The 22,223-nt window shown below is 37.6% G+C and overlaps 1 protein-coding gene across 1 annotated transcript; it reads left to right on the forward strand.

The window, feature by feature from the left end:
• Nucleotides 1-3,428: 3,428 nt before the first annotated feature.
• On the forward strand, nt 3,429-10,913 carry LOC129778838 (ATP-binding cassette sub-family B member 6). The gene is made up of 5 exons (XM_055785959.1): nt 3,429-3,671; nt 4,473-5,723; nt 9,114-9,289; nt 9,351-9,556; nt 9,617-10,913. The coding sequence occupies exons 2-5, from the start codon at nt 4,496-4,498 to the stop codon at nt 10,554-10,556; spliced, it is 2,550 nt and encodes an 849-aa protein (XP_055641934.1). The 5' UTR covers nt 3,429-3,671; nt 4,473-4,495; the 3' UTR covers nt 10,557-10,913.
• Nucleotides 10,914-22,223: the final 11,310 nt, after the last annotated feature.

Genomic DNA, 22,223 nt, shown 5'->3' on the forward strand with positions numbered 1-22,223 from the left:
TAATTTTTTTATGTTTTTTAACGATTTTCCTCAAAGAGAAATTATGATCATGGTTTGAACACCTCTGATCATGGTTTGTCCGGTTTTAGAAATCACGATTTTTGAATGAAAACATTCGAATCTTTAAGTAGATATTGCATTTATCATTGTTTGAGATTACTGTTATCATATTGATCCATTCATAATTTAGGCTTTCTTCAAAATATTGCCTTTTTTTGGGCATTTTAAAAGTGTTTACCTCAACACACTCAACATAGAGAAACTTTATTTCTGCGTCATCGAAATGCGTTATTTTTTTGTTTAGCTATGTGAATCTGATACAAATGGTGTGCAAGTATGATGATTGTAAACATCATTTGTAAGTGTATAATCCAGAAAAAGTCGGAATACATACCAAATAATCATCTGGTAATTGATTAAAAGTTTGCTGAAATGAGGGGCGCATTGACACCAATAGAATGTGTATTTTATAATCCTGTAAAACATGTGAATCAGTAAAAATATACTATAAAACTACTGTGAATCATAGAAAAAACAATTTTATTTATATGTTTTGAAACATTCGAATACCTGATTTGACAAAGGTATGCTGTATGTTTTGCGGCAAACAAGAATCTATTTTAGATGTGCGACAGGTGTGCTGAGCTGTTTGAAAATTCACATTTACTCTCTATCGCGGCTCATGCTGATCAAGCATCATCATTGAATTCGCTCACTACTGCGATAACGGAACTGCGTGCTGAGATTCAACAGATTCATCCGAAACCTAATGCTGATTACTCTCCAGCTGCTAATTGGCCCACAACAACTCAACGAAGGATGAATAAAAGACCACTCGATGTGAACGTGGTTATACAAGGTTCTGAAAATTGTCAAACCACGTGGAACTCAAACATCGATGCATGCATACGTGCTACATGGGAGAGAGAGAGGTTTTGGGGGAAGTCACTTCAAAATGCAATGAAGACAATTTGACTGGGAAGAATGAAATGAGATAGTCGAGTCGTAGAGGGGGAAGGCGACTAAACGACTGTTTAGTCGTTTTGGCGGAGAAACTGCGTGAAGAAGCCAAAAGTCATTTATAACTGAATCCGGATATAGTCAGTCAGATAGTCAGCTGACTATCCTCAGTTGACTATGACTATGCCGAGCCCTGTGAAGGAGAGCATAAGCACTCTCACATTTGTGTCCTTCGAAGTTGGGGTTGACCCATTGTTGAAAACAAGGGCTTTGAATCCAGAAACTTGGCCCCGAGGATTTTTATTCAGAGGGTTTGAAGACTTCGGATCGTAAAAATTTCGCGCTCCGTTGAACCACAGGAATGCATCAACGCCACTACGCTCAACTCAAATCTCCTCTCCTGTCAATCCTACTCCAGCGTAAGGATTCCGGAATAATCGAATTCTAACATTTTGTCATGCAACTCTTTACCTGAATCAGTCACTGTTTTGTTCCCGTGATACACCCGTTTTAATCTTATGGAAGCCGCTAATCATCTCATCTCAGTCGAGTCTTTCCAGCCAGCGACCAACAGTCATCCCGGTCCTGAGTTTGGTTATGGCGAAGGGGACTTCCGAACTGTCATCTTAGAATCAATCGTTCCACCACCGGGATGCATGCCTGTCAGCCTTATGGAAGCCCCTAGAACCCTCATCTCAGTTGAGCCGCACCTGGCAGCTCGGCTGCGTATAGTGCTGTCAAGCTGTGACTACGAAGTAATTGTTTTCACTGAAACATGTCTTCACAGATTATGTCTTCTGTGATCGCAACGAACTGACCAGCCAGCATTCGTGGGGTGGTGGAGTACTGATAGCTGTCAAAAACTGCATAAAATGCGAAGCTGTTGTTATGACTAATTGTGAAGAGCTCGAACAAATCGCAGTTCGCATGAAATTACAGCATCATTCACTGTACGTAATTGCTATCTATCTCCCATCAAATTCGAGTACTAATTTTTATACTGCTCGTGAAAACGCGGTACGACACGTTATTGATCGCCTTTCGGAGTCTGACATAATCTTGTCAATTGGTGATTTTAATCTTCCAAACATACGATGGCATTACGACGAAGGCATCAATGGATACATTTCTTCAAACGATTTAGATGAAACCGAGCTAAACTTCACACAAGTCATGTTTGCGAACGGCTTGAGGCAGATCAATAGTTTTATCAACACAAATGATAGACTTCTGGACCTAGTATTTACCAAACTTCCTGAATACCTGGACATACTTTTACCATCTTCGCTGTTGCTACCTATTAATGAACACCACACTCCTTTCGTTTTACTACTTGACGAGACTGACACACCAACATCAATTGACGAAAATGTTCAAAATATGGCTATTCGACTTGTGGTTTTGGTCTATTGAACTCTGTCTTTGCGAACATTGAATGGGAGCATCTAATGAACACGAATAGACCAGACCAGGCAAAATTGTTCTTCCCTTGCAAGAAATTCCTTGAAAACAGGCTTATGTGTATCCATATTCTTTTATTCTTGCAATGAAATTAGACTGCGTAGCTCATATGAATTGATAATAGTGACAACCTAGATCACGCGAAGTCAATCAAATCTATAATCCAAGTACATTTTACATGAAAAAACATTCTTGTGACTTTTTTTATTGTATGTACGCATCTGTCAAATGTTTCTAACAGACTTCATCGATCTGATTGGTTACATACTATGTATATTATATACTTGATACGCTTCAACAAATTAATCTTCCAGGGGCGGTGGTCCATTTATCGTATGCTTCGTAAGCAATGTCTATACTCGATCGTAAACTGAGCTGGGTAAACATGGATGATTCTTGACATTCATCGGCAAATATTTATTCAACAGATTCCATTTTTGTTTACTAAGTCAAGTTCGGTCACAAATGACAAAGTTCCTGTATTTTTCATTTTTGAATATAAACATAATAATGCTTGCCAAGCATATTTATGCTTTTATCGATTCTGAAACATCCCTTAGAGTGCAGCCACTCAACAAACACACAACTACAGAAGCACAGTCGAAATGGTTCTGTTCGCGGAGTTCATGAATTAGTTCGTTCAAATTAATTTTCGTTAGTTTATTATCGTATTATCCATTTCGATTAATAGTAAACTGATTGTAATTGTACTTGTATTCAACATCAACACTCTCGTGGCCATGTGCGAATTTCTAGGTCGCTTATGCATACACAAAATTTAGGTTGATAAAACCGGCAGGGAACAGTCAGGCATACAATCTACTATAATTTTTCTTTAATTCAGTCGCTCAGTGGAATAATTAGGCAGGCTCAATGCAGACAGCGAGTGTTAATTTTGTTGATAAAATTTCATTTGGCCCCGCTGTGCTGGAAGCGGTGTAAGTATAGTGGTTGAATCGACCGAATCCATTCAAGTTTTGACAACTGAAAATTACACCACTGGAAAGAAAAACAGAACTCATTCGCAGATCGTCACCATTGCCGCTATGTACTGATTATATAGTCGGCTCAATAGTTTGGTAATCAGCATATCAATGAACTGGAGAAAATAGAAGGATGGCTGCGTAATTGCTAACATATTCGTTCCGTACAGTGCGAAACTATTGCTGTTCACGAGCAGCTATTCGTAAATATTTCGTCATTACTGGATAGAACAAAATATTGTTCGATACATCGTTCTAAATAGAAAGGTAAGTTTGTTGTGAAATTCTTTGGATTGTGTTATGGAGTGACATTCTCCGATACGATGATATTCAGTGATTCGTTTGAATAATTCTTCTTTGGATACATAGTTTAAACATACAAATCAATCGTAGCTCGGAGGCGTTTTAGAATTTACGTCTTATCTAATTCATTCGACGTGACTTTCACTTTCTAGCATGTTACGCGATGTTTTCGAGAAATGCCAAGAACAAACACGCAAATGCAGGTCGGCTAATTTATGATTAAAAATTCATTGCTATCGATACAGTTTATTTCAAGAATGTTTCATGTGTGAGTTGTGTAACATAGTTGGAATACCTTCTGATCAAAGACAATGTATCGGCTGAGTTAATCGATGTTTAAAAATCTCATGTACCTACTTCTGATTACTAATTTATTGGCGGACAATGACACGCTACTGATAACAATTTTGGATTGAAGGGTGAATCTACTGTGATATACATAGTGCTTGGAAGAGTTAAAGGTTTTGTGTAAAACTCTTAAAACCTGAATGAATTGTAACATAACTTTTTTCATTCAGATTTTCATTCGGTAAAATAACCGCGGTTCTCCTTAGATTTCCAACTGTTACCCGTTCATCGTGAATCGACAAGTTCTTGAATAGCTCCAATTCGATTTAAAATATCTTACACACTCGAATGTCAATCTTATCGCTTGAATCTGCAAATCGGTCGTCGTTTCGACCGGCGAATTTTCCACCTGAAGAACATAGCTCATGCTCATCGCTGTACCGTTTCTAACATCAGTCCAATTTTTGCCTTTCACAGACGCGCTTCCGTGCGCTCCAGAGATGGTCACCATGCAACCACTGCAGTATTGTCCGACCAATGTGTCGATGTCGGTAATCTGGTCGAACCATGGCATCTCGCAGTGCTTCCTGGACACTGTTTCGACAGCTACGATCGGTGGCTTCCTGCTGCTGTTCGGGACTATTCAACTGATTATGTACCGCCGCTATGGCACCGAAATCAACGTATCCCAAATCGGTCGCTCGAAAATGTACAACTTCCAGCTGTTTCTGCTTGTGCTGTTACCAATCCTGGCGGTGATTCGCTTTATTTTGGAAGGATTCGTGTTCGAGGGAGCTCAGGTCTATGGATTTATGATCGTATCTATCTGTGTGACGCTGTTCATGTACCCCTACTCGATTCTGCTACTGGTGAAGGAACGATACTACATGTTGCCTTCCGTTCCACCCCGCGGACATGGTTTGGTACTGTTGATCTACTGGACGCTGCTTTTGATTGCCCAGAATGCTGTCTTCGTCAATTTGAACTATGAAAAAGCATGGTTCCATTTGACAACGGTGAAGGATAAAGTGGAGTTCACCCTGTTTGTTTTACGCTACACGGCCACTCTGTTTATTTTTGTTATCGGCTTGAGAGCACCAGCCATCACCTCGACTCAGCTAGGAGACGAATATCAAAATCTTCCCCATGATCAGGAAAATCAGTCCACCTTCCGCAATGGGTGGCAAAAGATGCAAACGCTGTTGCCTTTCGTGTGGCCCAAGAAGGATGCCTTTTTGCAGATCCGTGTGATTATCTGTTTTGGTTTGCTCATCGCTGGACGCGTTATAAATGTTTACGTTCAGGTTTATAATAAAAAGATAGTGGACAGCCTATCCGAGCAATCGTTGGTCTTCCGCTGGGATTGGATACTGCTGTACGTAGGGTTTAAGTTTCTGCAAGGTGGAGGAACCGGTTCAATGGGATTGTTGAATAACTTGCGAAGTTTTCTCTGGATTCGAATCCAGCAGTACACGACGAGAGAGATTGAAGTGGAACTCTTCCGACACCTGCATAGTTTGTCCTTGCGGTGGCACTTGAACAGAAAAACCGGTGAAGTGTTGCGTGTCATGGATCGTGGCACAGATAGCATCAACAATCTGTTGAACTACATACTGTTCTCCATTGCGCCGACCATCGTGGATATTTTGGTGGCGATTGTGTTCTTTATAGTCGCGTTCAACTGGTGGTTTGGATTTATCGTTTTTGTCACGATGACGCTTTATATCGGTAAGTACTAACACGCTTTTTATGGTGGAAATTAATTTATAAAGTGTTCCATGCATAGCGATGTGTTGAAGGCAAGTATAATGAAAACGACTGTTAACATAGCTCATACAGGGTGTCGACCACCTGGAAAAACCTTGAAAATCGAGAAAAATCAGGGAATTTCGTCAGCAATCAACGAAAAACATCAATTTTTGAAATTTTTCGATTTCTACTGAATATAATTCGATTAGAATTTCAATTATTGCTGTAAATGGAACGTTAATGATAGGAATTGCATTACCGTGCCAAAATTTCAATAATCGGATATTCGGTAATGAAAATTTCATTACCGGTGAAACCGGTAAATTACCGGTAAAAACATAGTTCAAAATACCCAATTCTCTTGAAGGAACGGCTCTTATTTAGAATGTTTAGTTAAAAAAAAAAACATTTTGCAAGTTGGTTTTGTTGGTTTAAGTATTACTTAAGGACACAGAGAATGTTGATTCTGTCATCTTCTGATCTAGATCGGATCTCATCATGTTGGGCGTACAGTACGAAGAGTACCAAATACCATTGTCATGTATTTGCCTCTAATGTCAGACACAATTTGAAATGTCTGCTTGATCCATGTAGTCCGCGACGTTTGATGGATGACGCCAAAGTTATAATTAATTGTGACACGATCACGAGCGTTGTGCTCTCGCCATTAGAGGGCAGTCGAGTTCATTTACCATTTCGGTGTCTATTGGTAATCAGTTTCTCATCGCTGTGGCGTGTGTTGTGTAAATTCAAGCCAAATGGTCACCTGCACTAGTAAAAAAAGAAAAGCGGCTGAAGAAGGACGTGTATTCCAGGGAAAATTGTCTGAAATACACTTTTTTGCGTGCATGAATCATAAAATGGTTTATTGGTTAGCTGAGTGGTTAGCGTCCCACATTTTCATGCCGGGGGTTCGGGTTCGATTCCCGTTCTGGCCGGGGGGTTTTTCGTCAAAGAAATTTCTTCCGACTTGCACTGTGGTCACGCGTATTCTAGAGCTTGCCACTCCAGAATACATACAAGGCGTGTTATCCGGCATATAAATGTCAACTTATTGCTACTAATAAAATGGCACAAGTAATACTACGTTGAGAAGGCAAAAGTTTCACTGGGATCGTTAATGCCATCCAAGAAGATGAATAAAATTGGTGAGTTGGGACAAATATTATTGAGATCAAGTCATAACTAACATTGGATCGTTATTTTGAAAAATCTGTAAATCTGTATGAAAACCTAAAAAATCTGTAATTTGTATCTACAGATTCTTGGTTTAAAAAAGTCTGAAAAATTTGTATAAATACAGATTATTCTGTAGTGGTAACCCTGAACGGCAGAGGGGTATATCGACATTCTGGAAGATTCGATGCTGAAAATAGGACTGGAAGATAGTTGCACCTTCCAGCAGGGTGAAGATCCAAACTATACGTCGAAAATACAAGCATTTTCCCCATCGATCCCCATTAATCCCCATGGACTGGCCACTTTAGTGTTCTGATTTGAACACAATTAAAAATCTTCAAGTTATCCTCGACAATAAAATGTACAAAACGGTTGTGACCAACAACCAAGTATCTCTGTAAAAGGCTTGGGAAGATTTTGACCCACATCACCGAATACTATTCGAAAGTTGAGTGAGTAACCTCAATTCTTTATTCTTTTTCTTCGACTTATTGCGTAGGGTTCACAATGTCATTCCAATACTAAAATGAGTACATTCAATACAAAACCAACACTGCTCAAGCATAACTCAAGCATATCATCAAATTTTGGTATTGAAAAGTCTAATTCTTTGGCATTTTACTTCTTGTTCAAACTAAATGTTGGTATCAAGACCAAAATACGATATCCTTAAGGTTTTCTTCTTTCTCTAGAAAGTATTTTTGGAAAAAAATATACATAGTATGTATACTTGCAAAGTAAACACTATAGTGCAAATGCATTTTATGCAACGTATTCATTATCTCTTTCTATTACGAACTATGCGTCAAATAGGAGAGTTTAGATCATACGTAATATAAATGCTATTTAGAACTAAAAATCCTTTGAGTGACCATGAGAAACTAATATCCATTGATGTTAATGGAAGCAAGATTATTTGGGTTTTATATTCATATCAATTAAAGTTAAATGAGCACATGTACCGTATGATCTTTTGAACTTTAGAACGATTTGAAGAACCTATAATAGCTGATGTTTATATAAACTCAAACCCAGCATAGTACACGGGCTCTATGAACCATTTTGGGTAAGATTTCTTGCTGTGAACAATGCACCAGCCGTGGTTAAAAAGGTACATTAATCATTTTTACTTATTATCGGTTTATTGGTAGAACTTAAGAATGTTTTGGGGGATCTAGAACATAGGATCTAGAATGTTTTGGAGGATCTGAGGTCTAGATATTTATAAAAATTTAAAGACAGTGTAGAACGTTGCTGCTTGGATAGCCATCACACGCACTGCGCGTATTATATTCGGAAGTGTAAGCAGGAGATAAATAACACTGAGTTAAGTGTATAAGAAAAGAAAGATCGATCCAATGTAAATCTACAAAACGCAAAATTGTTCAAGGGATAGAGAGGATGAGGCAAGGATAATGTTTATACATTGTGAATTTGTTTACATAAAACGGGTAAAATTGAAGCACACATAAAACAAACTGGATAATATATAAAAAAGTGAATGGTTTTAGGATTTAAGTATTTAACTGGGTCGACAAAAAAACTGGATGAATCCAGTTTAAACTGGAACATTGGCAACTCTGTACTGAACCTTGTATTAGGTAAAAAGTTGTATACTTTGATGTATTAAAAAAATCAATGATTTTTTTATGGAGTTCAAAATCAACGAAATGCTATGAAACTTTACTTTTCTGAACTACAGTTTGTTATAAAATATAATATAATAGTATAGTTTGAAAGAAATATAAGTTCTGTTCAAATTTTGATTTATATTGGGGGTGGATTTTTCTTTGTGTCGGTTACTGTACTCTTCATTAACAAATTATATTGCTTAGCTTATCTCAAACTCATGCTAAAAATCACAAAATTTCGTTAATTGGATATCGACAAACGTTTATTAATTTTCGTGTTCTAGCTTATTTAACTTTCGAAGCATTGTTATATGTTTTTTAGTTGTCTACGTCTGGAATTTTCCTGAAAAATTACTGAAAATCAGGCATTATCACGGGATTTTATTTCGAATTTGGAGTCGATACCCTGTCATGTTTAGCTATGGAGCCTTTGGATCCCTTCACGATTTTGTAGATTAATTAAAACAACAAATTAATAATCGCTTGGGAACGAAACTGTGCACCGAATTTTCGTATAAATTCATTGTAAGTAATTTAATTAAAACTTATACTTTTCCAGTGGCCACCATAATGGTAACCGAATGGCGCACCAAATTTCAGCGCCGCATGAACCTTGCTGACAACCAACAGAAGGCCCGGAGTGTTGATTCGTTGCTAAACTTTGAAACTGTTAAATACTACGGTGCCGAGCAGTACGAAGTCGATAGCTATCGGGAAGCTATACTCAAATTTCAGGTAGACGCGAATCATGTTTCCTTGTTTTAAATCGTTTTACGCATATTGCATTTCATTTCAGGACGAGGAATGGCGCTCCTCAATCACGCTAAACATTCTTAACACCTTGCAAAACATAATCGTTTGCGGTGGTTTACTGGCTGGATCTTTGCTATGCGCGTACCTTATTGTATACCAAGAGGGTTTCAAATCTGGTGACTATGTTCTCTTCGCCGGTTACATTATTCAATTATACGTACCCTTGAATTGGTTTGGCACTTTCTACAGGTGAAATTCACCCACTTCACTCGATTGTCTGGTTTCTAACCAAATTATTTTTTATCACAGAGCAATTCAGAAAAATTTTGTCGACATGGAGAACATGTTCGATCTCATGCGGGAAGATCAGGAGGTAATCGACGCTCCGGGTGCTGGTGAACTGGCCGTTATTCGAGGGGGCTCTATCGACTTCTCCGATGTAACTTTCGGTTATACGCCCGAAAGGTTTGTTTTGCGCAACGTTAGCTTCTCCGTTCCCGCAGGTAAAACCGTCGCAATTGTTGGTCCTTCTGGTGCAGGTAAGAGTACAATCATGCGATTGTTGTTCCGATTCTACGATGTTGAAAGTGGATCGATCTCGATCGACGGCCAAAATATTAAGACGGTTCGGCAAGCTTCACTGAGAAAGGCTATTGGTGTAGTTCCTCAAGATACGGTATTATTCAATAATACGATTAAGTTCAATATTCAGTATGGCCGGGTTGATGCACCAGAGGCGGATGTGATTCTCGCAGCCAAGAGTGCGGATATCCACGAGAAGATTCTCAGTTTTCCCGATCAATATGAAACTCCAGTGGGTGAACGTGGATTGCGGTTGAGCGGAGGCGAAAAACAACGAGTAGCGATTGCTCGGACCATCTTGAAGTCGCCATTCATCGTACTGCTTGATGAGGCTACCAGTGCGCTGGATACCCAAACGGAGCGGAATATACAATCTGCCCTTGCTAGAGTGTGCGCAAATCGCACTACCTTGATAATTGCGCACCGACTGTCCACAATTATACACTCGGATGAAATTCTGGTACTTAAGGATGGTATTATTGTTGAACGCGGCCGCCACGAGACACTCCTCGAGAAGTCTGGCGTCTACGCTGATATGTGGAATCAGCAGCTGAAGAACTTGAATTCAGCTAACGGCGGCGAATCGGACTCGAATCCAGCCAAAGACATCGGTATTTTGGGAATCGGAGCGAACAATGGGGAACCACCCGCCCATCGTCATCATTGAAATCCTCAACAAATGCTATTAATTTAGTATCTTAGTAATTTGATTTTGATAGACGCATCTGTGAGAAACATTTTAGATCGTATGGTTATGTTATTCCTATATGGTGGAATCCTGATGTCAAGTGCCGATTCAAATATTAAAGATTTTTGTATTGTACATAGAAAAGAAGACTAGAATCAGGAGGAATGATCGAAAATGTATTGAGTAACTTATTGTGCACTACTTGATTATTTCACTTTAAATGTATACGTCGAAAAAAATGAACAAAAGGATTGTTTGTGAGCTTTTTCTGGTGTGATTATCACTGCCTATTGTAATATATTTCAATTAGTTATTAAAATTCTACTGGTTTATAATTTCAGTGCGTCTTCATTCTAAAAGCGGTAAAAGGGCTCCTCATTGCTTGTTGATTGCGATTTTAATGAATTGGGAAGCGACATCAGTTCGACGTACATTCTTCACTCGATTCCAATATCTTTTTGAATTACATAAACTGTTTAGTTTCATGGTTGATAAACTGCAGGCGGTTTGGTGGAAAGGTGCGATGATGCGATCGTTTCAAGGTGATCATACCATTTACCAGAGTTCGACAACAAAATCGGACTGGAAGCTTTCATCATGAGGGAGGAATTCAACGCAAGAATGTGCAGATTAAGGATGCGAAGCGAGAAGCATCAATACAATCAACGTCCACAACCCCATCGATAAAACAAATCGATAAAAACAAAGAGAAATTTTACGCGCACAGCTACAATCGCTGCCCAAAACACAACATTAAAATCGCCATTGGTGATTTGAACGCTCGGGTTTGCCAAGGGGAGGTGTTAAGCCCGGTGATTTCTAGATTTAGCACCCATCTGTGAACCAACGAAATGGCCTGAAACTTATCGATTTTGCTACCTCCAAGAATATGGCCGTATGGTATTGGAAAGTTCCAGCGTAGCCTTACATATCGTTACAACAGGAGATCACCACAGCGAACGGAAACACAAACTGAGCACTTTTTTGATATCAGCAACGTGATAGTCAAACTGCGTTCTAAACTAGCTAAAACGTTCTAAACACAGCCGAACGTGGCCCGGCGGGGTCTTCTGGTTGGCCCATCATAGTCTTGATTAATTTTAAACAATTCCTACGTACAATCTGGATAGAGAGAATATTTCAATTCAAGCTTCGCCTGTTTTTCTGGAATTGAAAATAAATATAGCACATAGTGATGCAATGATGCATAGTGATGTTCAGTGAAGGCATTGCGCTGATTTTCATGCCGTCTGGTGGAGAGTGCTTCTGTATTTTTGCACCACATCAATGCTGCATCTGCACTGGGATAATAGTTTCAAATTTCGAAAACGAGAGCATTACGTTTCGGTGCAAGGATTTGAGCGTTAATATCTCTTTGCCGGCTGAACGAAATGGTGTGACAACCACTTTAGATAAAAGATGTATGAAATCACAAAAATCTATGAATATTTTTGAAAGACCATCGAAGTCAAGATTGGTCAGCGGTTGATGCATGTCGCCGGATAGCTGTGAAAATAATATGAATGTTGTGCTCGCCCTGGCTTACTTCAGTTTCTATTTTGCTACCGTGTTGAACGGATGTGCATTTTTTTTTTCAATTGCATTCTCAGAATATGCACGAAGTAAGCATAGTGCAGAGCTTGCACTGATGGGCAGAAACAAAGCCTTGGGCCGTATCAAGAATTTTCACGATGCATACACGATACACGTAACGCTTTGTATTGTTCTCTCGAGTGCAAAAACGAATTACTCATATTCAATTGCTTCTACAAAATCACGCAAACGCGTACTTTTCAGAGCCACCAAAACTTTCGCTTAAGGTTTTTTTTGACGTGGAACTACAGGTCATGTTTTTATGAAATAAAGTTAACGTTAATAACTATTTTTGCTGTGAACGGATTTTCACGATTTACATACCAATCGAATCGGAAATTCTCTAAAATTTGTTTGATATGCTATACATTACTACCCATTGTCTGTATATGGTTTAAATCGACGAAAATTGGAAGTAATCTCATTTCTCCATACATTTGTTCTGTCAATTTGTGTGGTTTCCCAAACAGAGCTGTCAATAACGAGCAACGAAGGGGAAATAGTAAGATTTAAAGTCTCTGTGTAGTGATCCCAGATTTTTGAAATTAATCGTTCATCAGCTAATCGAATAGTTTTCAGCAGTTTGTTATTCGATACGATTAATCGGCCCAAATAATCGATTAATCGATTAATCGCCACACTAAAGAAATAATTAGTTAGATTAATGTTTCTCATTTGCTAGAAAGCCATATGGAATCAAAAAAAAATGTTCATTCAGCCTGAAAATCAATTATTATCTTTTATTCACCCCTAAAGTCGTAAACGAAGCTCAATTAACGTTGACGGCATTGAGCTTTGTTTACGATCTTAGGGGAGTGTCAAAGATAATGATTTGTTTTCAGGATAAAACTGCAGCGGCCGTACGTTTTTTCTCTCTGAGTTTGGATCGATTAATCGACGTAAATTATTCGTTCGCTTCGATTATTGGTTGTGCAGTATTCGTTCGATTAATAATCGATTTCTGTAGAAAGTATTCAATTAATCGAACGATTATCGGGGATCACTATCTCCGTGAACAAAGGAAAAGAAGAAGAACGAAGGGGAATATTTGCCTACAGTGCCTATAAACAGTGGATCTCGCTGAGGCAAGCTTAGAGGCGAATGAACTGCAAAGTTTAAATCCTCTTGAAACAAAGAATTGAATTGAGGCAAACGTTCATTCTTCGCAAAGACACCGACTGGACAACACCGTTGCTGGGAGAGCTGGATGGCGAGGGATCGAGTGCCTTTCTTAAAGCAATTGGGGTGGACGCGACCAAGTTACTCACTCGCATTGCATTGCAATCATTGCATCAAACTGATGCCATTGCATTAATGTTTTGAGCTACACAATTGTGTGGGGAATCATCAAGCTAGGCTATCGTCGGCTCACCAAGAAAATAATTGTTCTGGAATTATGCCTGTGATTTGGTTTCGCATGGCGGTAGCAAAACTCTTTCCACCAAGGCTAACAGCTAAGCTAAAACAGCTAACAGCTAATCTAGACAGGCAATATTAATAGAAAAGGCTGTTGAGAAGAGCGCAAAACGGAGATAAGTGTGTGTATGTTTAGATGCTTCAAGCCATCGATATATGGATATTTGTGTGCGTACGTGTGTGCTTCTTAACCCGTACGTAAAAATAGTACATCTTCGCTACGCTGAAACACCATTTGTATCTGCACCCGTGTTCATTGGTGGTGCAAATTATGCAGCCGTAATGATAAATTTAAACAAGGAATGGAGATAGTGAGAGGGAAATATTTGCGCTATGGTATTAGTAATGAATTTCTGATGAGACAAATTTTCAGCAATGCTACTCTTTTCGAAGTTGTTGAGATTAACAGAAAGAGATTATTTCGTTTATTTAGTCACCATGAAAGTAAATGTCGTTCTGGAATTTTGTATGTGATTTGGTTTCGTTCGCCAGTAGCAAAACTTTCTCCATTAAGGATGACAGCTGCGCTTATCTTGAGCATGAGAAAGTAATGCTTCTTTTTTCGAGACCAGCCAATATTAACAGAAGCGTTTTTTGAGAATAGCGCAAAATGATGAGAAGTGTTTATATTTCTAGTAGCTTTGAGCCACCAATGTATGGCTCTGTATGCATGCTATAACAAACGCTTGTTTGGCGCTTGGTTTACGTTGTACGAACGATTCATAGAGATGCGATTCCACTGAGGCAATACTAAATAACAGGTAGCATGATATTTGATACATGCGAATATTGTTCTTGTTGTTGTTTCCATACGGTGCCAAAGATATATGGATGTAGTTATATGATGTGGAATAATGGTACTGGTGCAACAAGTATATAATCGACTGCAGCCGAGTCTATGTCAATTGCGAAAAAGGCCACCGGAATAGCGTTCGAGGTAAATTTTCAATGCAATGACATGAAACAAATTGTGACATTCGATAGGACTAGGGTATTGTTCTGCGAGGGCGATAATGAATCATCAATGAATTATCAACAACTGATTCTACAATTTAAAATACCATTTCAGGGCCATCAAACCATTCTACTAAACAGTTATTTCTAAAATTCACAGCATTATAAAATAATATCCGAAGTTATAAACAAGCGACTTCAATAAAATAACAGCGTAGTTCTACGTCAAGAATGCGGTCGTGTCTTGGATACAACCTCCTATAATTTTTTAACATTTTGATTTTCCAGTTGATTATTGTAGTTTTTGCTGGGAGAGATCTTCTGTGAATTTAGTAGCGTGGATTGGTGTAATGATAATTTTTTTTTTCAATTATAGAAAAGTTATAGAAATGCTCAGACTCTCACACCCAGTTCATTCGCAACATTATCTTTGAATGGGATGGTGGCATGGCAGTTCCGAATGAATATCGAAATCCCAATAAAACGAACTGGGATCGGTATTCCCTTGAACTCGAGTCAAAAACTTTAAACTCAAAAATAAAGTCGATTTAGCAGTTTGAATCAGCGTTAAACAAAACGATAGTCTCTACCTACAACAATAATTGCCCACTAAGAAGAGTCTCTTCAACAAGAAACGTTCCTTGGTGGAATGAAAGGCTCGAACGGCTTCGAAAAACAGCGCAGAAACTGTTCAACAGAGCAAAAATTAAACCGGACAGGTCTCAGTATAAAAGAGCTCTAACTGAGTACAGCAGAGAACCGATCAAAATGAAAACCCTGGGTATATAACTGCGAAAGCATTGAAAATACCCCAATCGTTGCTAGATTCAATAAGACGCTGGCAAAGGACCACTCGAACTGGCTTGGTTCTCTTGAAAAGGACGACGGTACGTTCACAAAAAACCCCTCAGAAGTACTAGACTCACTGATGAGGATTCACTTCCCGGGATCTACATCTGTCCATTCGGATACAAATCCTGGCTATAATGGCGACACAAAATGCTCTCGAAGGCGTGTCACAGGACCTGAAAGTGCAAAGGAAGTCGCAAACATAGTTGCTGGGTTAGTCTTCACGAGGGCTAGAGTAGTAAACGAGGTGACATCCTTTCTACTTTACAAATCTGCAGGTGCAGATGGGATTTTTTCAGCCCTGATTCAAAATGGAGAATAAAAACTAATCCCACCTCTAATCGAGAATTTTTAAGGCAATTCTGATACTGGAGCAAATTCTTTCGATATGGAGACTTGTTAAAACTCCTATACTCGCGCGTTGGTCTGTCAGACTGAGAAATCAATAATTCGTTCATTTCTCAGAAAATATCAACACTACGACTTTGCGATTCTCTCTAGCTTCGTTATTCGTTGTTCGTCATCGTTTAGCGTATCGCATGTGTTGGTACACAGGGGACGTGTGCCACTTTTTTAACACTTTTGGTCTGACACACCGACGCGAGTATAGGAGTAACTTTTTTGGACAAATGACTTTTTTCATATTCTAGAGTATCGTTGAATGAAATGTATAAATTAATGTTAGTGGCGTGGAATATTTATTAAGTATATTGCATAGATCATTACCGGACTATTCTTATTTGATTTCAGTCCCTGGATTGAACGGATCCATATATTAACTTTTCGTCGTTAGATTCATACGTTCGAAAGCAAAATATGAATATTTGACTTTCGTATGGTTATTCGGTAAATATAATGGTCATACATATATACACTTGTGAAAGAATTTCACTTGTGGAAGAATTTTAAACAGTAAACTATAAACTAATCGGTGGCTTATGTTATTTTTTAACAGTTACAGTATCGGGGATATTTTTTTATAATAGACAATATCTACAAGAAAACAAGAAAAAGAAAAGAAAGTTCCTAGAAAACCTTTTACATAATCTTTTAATGCCCCATCTAAAAAAAAGGCATTAATTATTAGTTTACCAAGAATACAGAGACAAATAATATTAGAAATATGCAAACTTTATATTCCAGAACCTTTATCATCTGGTAATTATCTAGAATACGTTATACATTCTTCTCTTTGATAAAAAAAAACCCAAAAAAACGCAACAACTGCAAGAAATGTAAAAAATATGTTTGCTTCGAGCATGCAGTTTTGCTATGTTCCGATTGTTACTTCAATGAAACCACAATCGATTAATACGTTTTTATGTTATTTTTTGGCTCTTTATACTTCCATGAATTATATTCAGTTGCTTACTTTTAATTAATAACAGTGAAAAATTCGAATTTCGTTATTTGTGTTGGAGTATTAAAAATTACTCTGTTTTGATGAGGCTGAATTAGATGACTATAAGACGAAGAAAACATATTTTTTGGAGTTTTTTCATTCAATCATACCCTCTTCTTCAAATAAATGCCAATAAAGCCTGAAAAATACACAATGACAACATTACAGAGAAGTTCAATTTTCGGTCTGTGACACCGTGCGCGAGTATACGTGTTATGATTTTGCACGCGAGTACAGAAGGGTTAAAGTAGTTTTCATTCCAAAAGCGGGGAAACGCATTCAGACTAATTTTTTTTATCATCAATACTGCTGAAAACTATAGAAAAAGCATTATACGAATACATAAAGTCTGTATTCATGTCCAAATGCCCAATATCTAAATACCAGTCTGCCTACCAATCAAGCAAATCCACAGTCACAGCGCTACACACACTTATAACAAAAATTTAAAAGTCTCTCTCGTCAAAAGAAACCGCACTATGCGCGTTTCTTGACATCGAAGGTGCCTTCGATAATGCTTCTTATCTACCGTTTTGTCTCATATTCCGAACACTCCATTTTAAAATGTAAATTTTCTGAACTTTAACTTTATAAATAATTGAATAATGAAAACCCTGACATTCTTTGTGATATAGGCTTCATTTTATCATCATTTACAGGTATCGATACTGCCTACAACTTATAATAGGTACTAAACATTTGCAAAAAAGTGACTGTCAAAACAAGCGATAAAATGTTCTCAACTGGCCAAACAAATGAGAAAAAGATTCGATTATGATGATTCGACGCTCAAGTCTACGGCAATGTTCAATCTCAGAAACTTTTCCAATTTAACTAGCATTAACGTTGTGTTAGAGGCGTTTTCAGGATTCTACAATGGGAATATACAAAATGTGGAGAATTAATTCTGTAGCCTAAAGATAAAATTACTTCGTAAGGAAATGTTTTGTAACGTTCTCACTATGCCTCACTCCTCAGCAACCGATTAACGGTTGTTAAACTTGGCCGTTGCCGTTGGAAAACTTTACTTTTTCTTCATTACTCCTCCTCCTCCACCTCCACCATTCCATTCTTTATTTTAAAGAGGCTTTAAACTTTTCAGTTCATTCGCCTCTAATGTTTTGGCGTATGCGCATATCGTACTATCAAAATGATGGCTGTGATAGGAAATGCATCATCAGCTCATTCAATATCATATATTTCACTATTGCACATTACCGTACCTTAAACTGTGGTTTCGGAGACGAATGATTTGTAAGATTTAAAGTTTCCGCAAACAAAGTAAAAGAAAAAGAACTGAGGTTTTGGAGACGAATAAATCGCAAAACATCTCTACCATTTGTTGAGAAACAGACGAGCTACAAGCGTTCCGAAAAACTAACAGTAAATACAGGGACGAATGACCTTCGGTTTGGGCGAGAATGATCGGTGTTTGGGGCCGTCTCGTAAGCAAGTAAATATAATATTTTCTAGTAAACAAATGAGTATTTTTTCATATTTCATTATTTTTTTTACAATAAATAATTCCAATGGTACAGATTTAAAAAAAAAATACAGATGAGAAAGATTTTTTCTCTTCTGGTACAGATTAAAATGTGGCAACACTGATGCCGAGTATTCAAATTACTCAAGAACTGCTGAGCCTTAATAAGAAAGACTTCGGCACATTCACTGGGCTTGTAACAGGACACTGTCCGAGTAAATACCAACTTTAAAACATAGGTTTAGCACAAGATGATATTTGTCGCTTTTGTAATGCCGAAAGCGAAACCTCGGAATATTTGCTCTGTAACTGCTGAGCTCTAACAAGACGCAGACTTCAACACCTTGATAAAGCTATTCTGGAACCCAAGGGAATTTGGTCGTCGCCGATCAAGATTATAAATTTTATCAAACAGATTATTCCTGATTGGCACCTATCTCGCTATAGCTTTCAGTCTACTCCTTCATCATTAAGCAGTAGATAAGCTTGAAGTGTAGTATAAAAAAGGGGTATACCACAATAGTTCAAAATAAAGGACGCAGTGGTTCCTTACAGGGGAAAAATAGAAAAAAGGGTTGTGCTTAGGACACGACCGCATGTTCGACGTAGAACTACGAAATTATGTTATTCAAGTTTGTTTATTACTTCGGATATTATTTTAGAATGCATCAACAATTTTGGAATAACTTTTTAGTTATTTAGTTATTTTGACTACTTCAGTAGTAAAAAATATATTTTAAAATTTAAACAATTTGAAATTGCCTTTGGTAAACTGATAGAGAATAATATGCTTCCCAAAACGGATATCGCTAACATACGTCGACACTGTATTAGATATATAACATACTAGCTGACCCGGCAAACTTCGTCCCGCCCAAAACTTATTTTTCGTTATCACATCCACGTTTTTTTACCAAGCGCACGATCATGGATCCAATCGCAGAACTGTTCATTGATTGATCTTCTATTCGACCCCGTTGAATTTACCTTTTACTATAAAATTCCTAGTATTTCTAACGAAACTCATCATTGTAATATCAGATTATTTTCAGACACAATTCTCGTTCAAGATTTTTCAACAACTTGCAAATAATATGTTTTTCCGTTACATGGAATAAATGTTTTATACAGAAAATATGATAGAATAAAGACAGACACCCAAATTTAGTTCTGTTTGTTTGATTAGTTCTTGAATTATGGAAAAATGTATCCTTCATTAGTATGGCAGTCCTCCCCCCTAAGAGAGACGGGAGGAGTGTCTATTCACCACAGAAACGTTTCGTGTACCCTAAAACATTCGCATGCCGTCAAATTTGGCTTCATTTGCTTGATTAGTTTCCGAGTTATGCAGAAATTTGTCTTTCATTTGTATGGCAGCCCCCCCTTAGAGGGGAGCGTCCACCTACTAACCACCATAGAAACATTTATTGCACCCTAAAACCTCTATATGCCTAATTTGGTTTCATTTGCTTGATTAGGGGGGTGGAGAGTGTAACCACCATAGAAACATTTATTGCACCCTAAAACCTCAATATGCCTAATTTAGTTTCATTTGCTTGATTAATTCTCGAGAAATGCAGAAATTTGTGTTTCATTTGTATGGCAGAACCCCCTTAGAGAGTCGGGAGGGGTCTCTAACTATCACTAACTATAACTAATCCCTACATACCAATTTTCATGTTGATCGGTTCAGTAGTTTCCGAGTCCATAAGAATCAGACAGACAGAGAGACAGACAGAAATCCATTTATATAAATAAATATATATATATATATATATATATATATATATATATATATATATATATATATAAAATTCCTAGACATCCTTAACACTCCTATACTCGCGCATAGGTCTGTGAGACCTAAAAATCAACAATTCGTTCATTTCTCAGAAAATATCAACACTACGACTTTGCGATTCTCTCTAGCTTCGTTATTCGTCGTTCGTCATCGTTTTATGTGTATCGCATGTGTTGGTACGATTGGGATGTGTGTCACTTTTTTAACACTTTCGGTCTGACACATCGACGCGAGTATAGGAGTAACTTGTTTGGACAAGTGACTTTTCCATATTCTAGAATATTGTCAAATTAAATCCATAACTTAATGTTAGTGGCGTGGAATATTTATTGAATATAGTGCATAAGATCATTACCGATCTATTCTTTTTAGATTTTAGTCATTTTTGTCAACGGATTGAACGGATTCATATATTAACTATTCGTCGTTAGATTTATACGTGCAAAAGCAAAATACAAATGTTTGACTTTCGTTTAGTTATTCGCTAATTACAATGATCATACATATACACATTTGTGAAAGAATTGCATTGGAGAATGGTAAACAGTAAACTATAAATTATTCGGTGACTTATGGTTATTTTTTACAGTTACAGTTTCGGGGATACTTTATAATGAATAATATCGACAAGAAAACAAGAGAAAGAAAAAGAAGTTCCTAGAAATCCTTTTATATAATCTTTTTATGCCCATCTAAAAAAGGCGTTAATTCTTAGTTTACCAAGAATACAGAGACAAAGAATATTAGAAATATGAAAACTTTATATTCCAGAACCTTTATCATGTGGTAATCATCTAGAAGGTCGTTATACATTCTTCTCTTCGATAAAAGACCCGAAAAACACGCTATAACTGTATGAAATGTAAAATAATATGTTTATCTCGAGCATGCAGCTATGGTATGTTCTGATTCATACACTAATGAAATCACAATCGATTAATACGTTTTTATTTTATCTTATAGCTCTTTATACTTTCATGAATTATATTCCGTTGCTTACTTTCAATTAATAACAGGAAAAAAGTTGAATTTCGTTATTTATGTTGGTGTATCAAAAATTACTCTGTTTTGAGGAGGCTGAATTAGATGACTATTAAAACTGAATGGAAACGGAGAAAACATATTTTCTGGAGTTCCCTCTTCTTCAAATAAATACCAATAAAGTCTAAAAAACTCACAATGCAAAGAAGCTCAACTTTTGGTCTGTGACACCGTGCACGAATATACGAGTTATGATTTTGCACGCGAGTACAGGAGGGATAAACGCGGGAAGTCATTTTAATTACTTATGAGAATATTCAAACTACCAAATATTAACCTTTTTGGGCTCCAGATTCAAGTCAAACTATTTAGGAGTCTTGAAACGGAAACGAACCGGCAGAAAATCTTATTGGAGTATATAAAATATCTTGCGGTGAATCTTCTGAGATTTTCTTCGTAAATGATTTCAGAAATCAAACCTTATTTTTAACAGTATAATCATCATGTTAGCTAGCTGTTTAATTATGATTTATATTGTGTTAGTGAGAAGTTGTTGATTTTTTAAATATCCGGTATCCGGCCTATACGGCCCACTACCGGGTGGTTATCGGATATCCGTTTCATCTGTAAAAATAATACTAGTAAATCTTGGTAAACCACTAAATCGAAATCATGGCAGATACATTACCAAAATATGTGAAATGTTTCTAAAAAATTGCCCAATAACTTTTTTTTTTTTTTTTATCTTCGCTTGTTTTTACGTCGGCATATTTCCGCCACTTTAGTGCCAATCACCGACATCAGGGAGGCGACTCCACCTGTTCCTGCCTATCAGACTCAACAACTCATGAGCCGGGCCAACTTCTTTTACTTCCCTTCCGAAGGAAGACGTAACCAGAGATTTTTCGCCTCAGAAAATCCCAACGACGCCAGCTGGGATTGAACCCAGGCCGATCGGATTGTGAGGCTGTTACGCTAACCACACAACCACTGGCGCCGTCTGCCCAATAACTTAACAGGTATTTGTTTCAATCACTGCAGCGAAAGGTTCGAAAACAAAAAGTTGTTATTCAAATTTGTTTACATCTGGTTGAGATTCCAATATCTTTACCAAAAAACTTGCATAACATTCATTTTCCTCCGAACCGGCATTGACGAATGCCGTTC

Source organism: Toxorhynchites rutilus, chromosome 3 (assembly GCF_029784135.1).
Source record: "Toxorhynchites rutilus septentrionalis strain SRP chromosome 3, ASM2978413v1, whole genome shotgun sequence".
Taxonomy (NCBI): Eukaryota; Metazoa; Arthropoda; class Insecta; order Diptera; family Culicidae; genus Toxorhynchites; species Toxorhynchites rutilus.

What these genes read in the sequence shown, in the direction of transcription:
- LOC129778838 (XM_055785959.1), top strand. Translation starts at nt 4,496, where the DNA reads ATGGTCACCATGCAACCACTGCAGTATTGTCCGACCAATGTGTCGATG. An exon ending in CACGATGACGCTTTATATCG is followed by an intron (nt 5,724 to 9,113) that starts GTAAGTACTAAC and finishes ATACTTTTCCAG; the next exon opens with TGGCCACCATAATGGTAACC. An exon ending in AAGCTATACTCAAATTTCAG is followed by an intron (nt 9,290 to 9,350) that starts GTAGACGCGAAT and finishes ATTTCATTTCAG; the next exon opens with GACGAGGAATGGCGCTCCTC.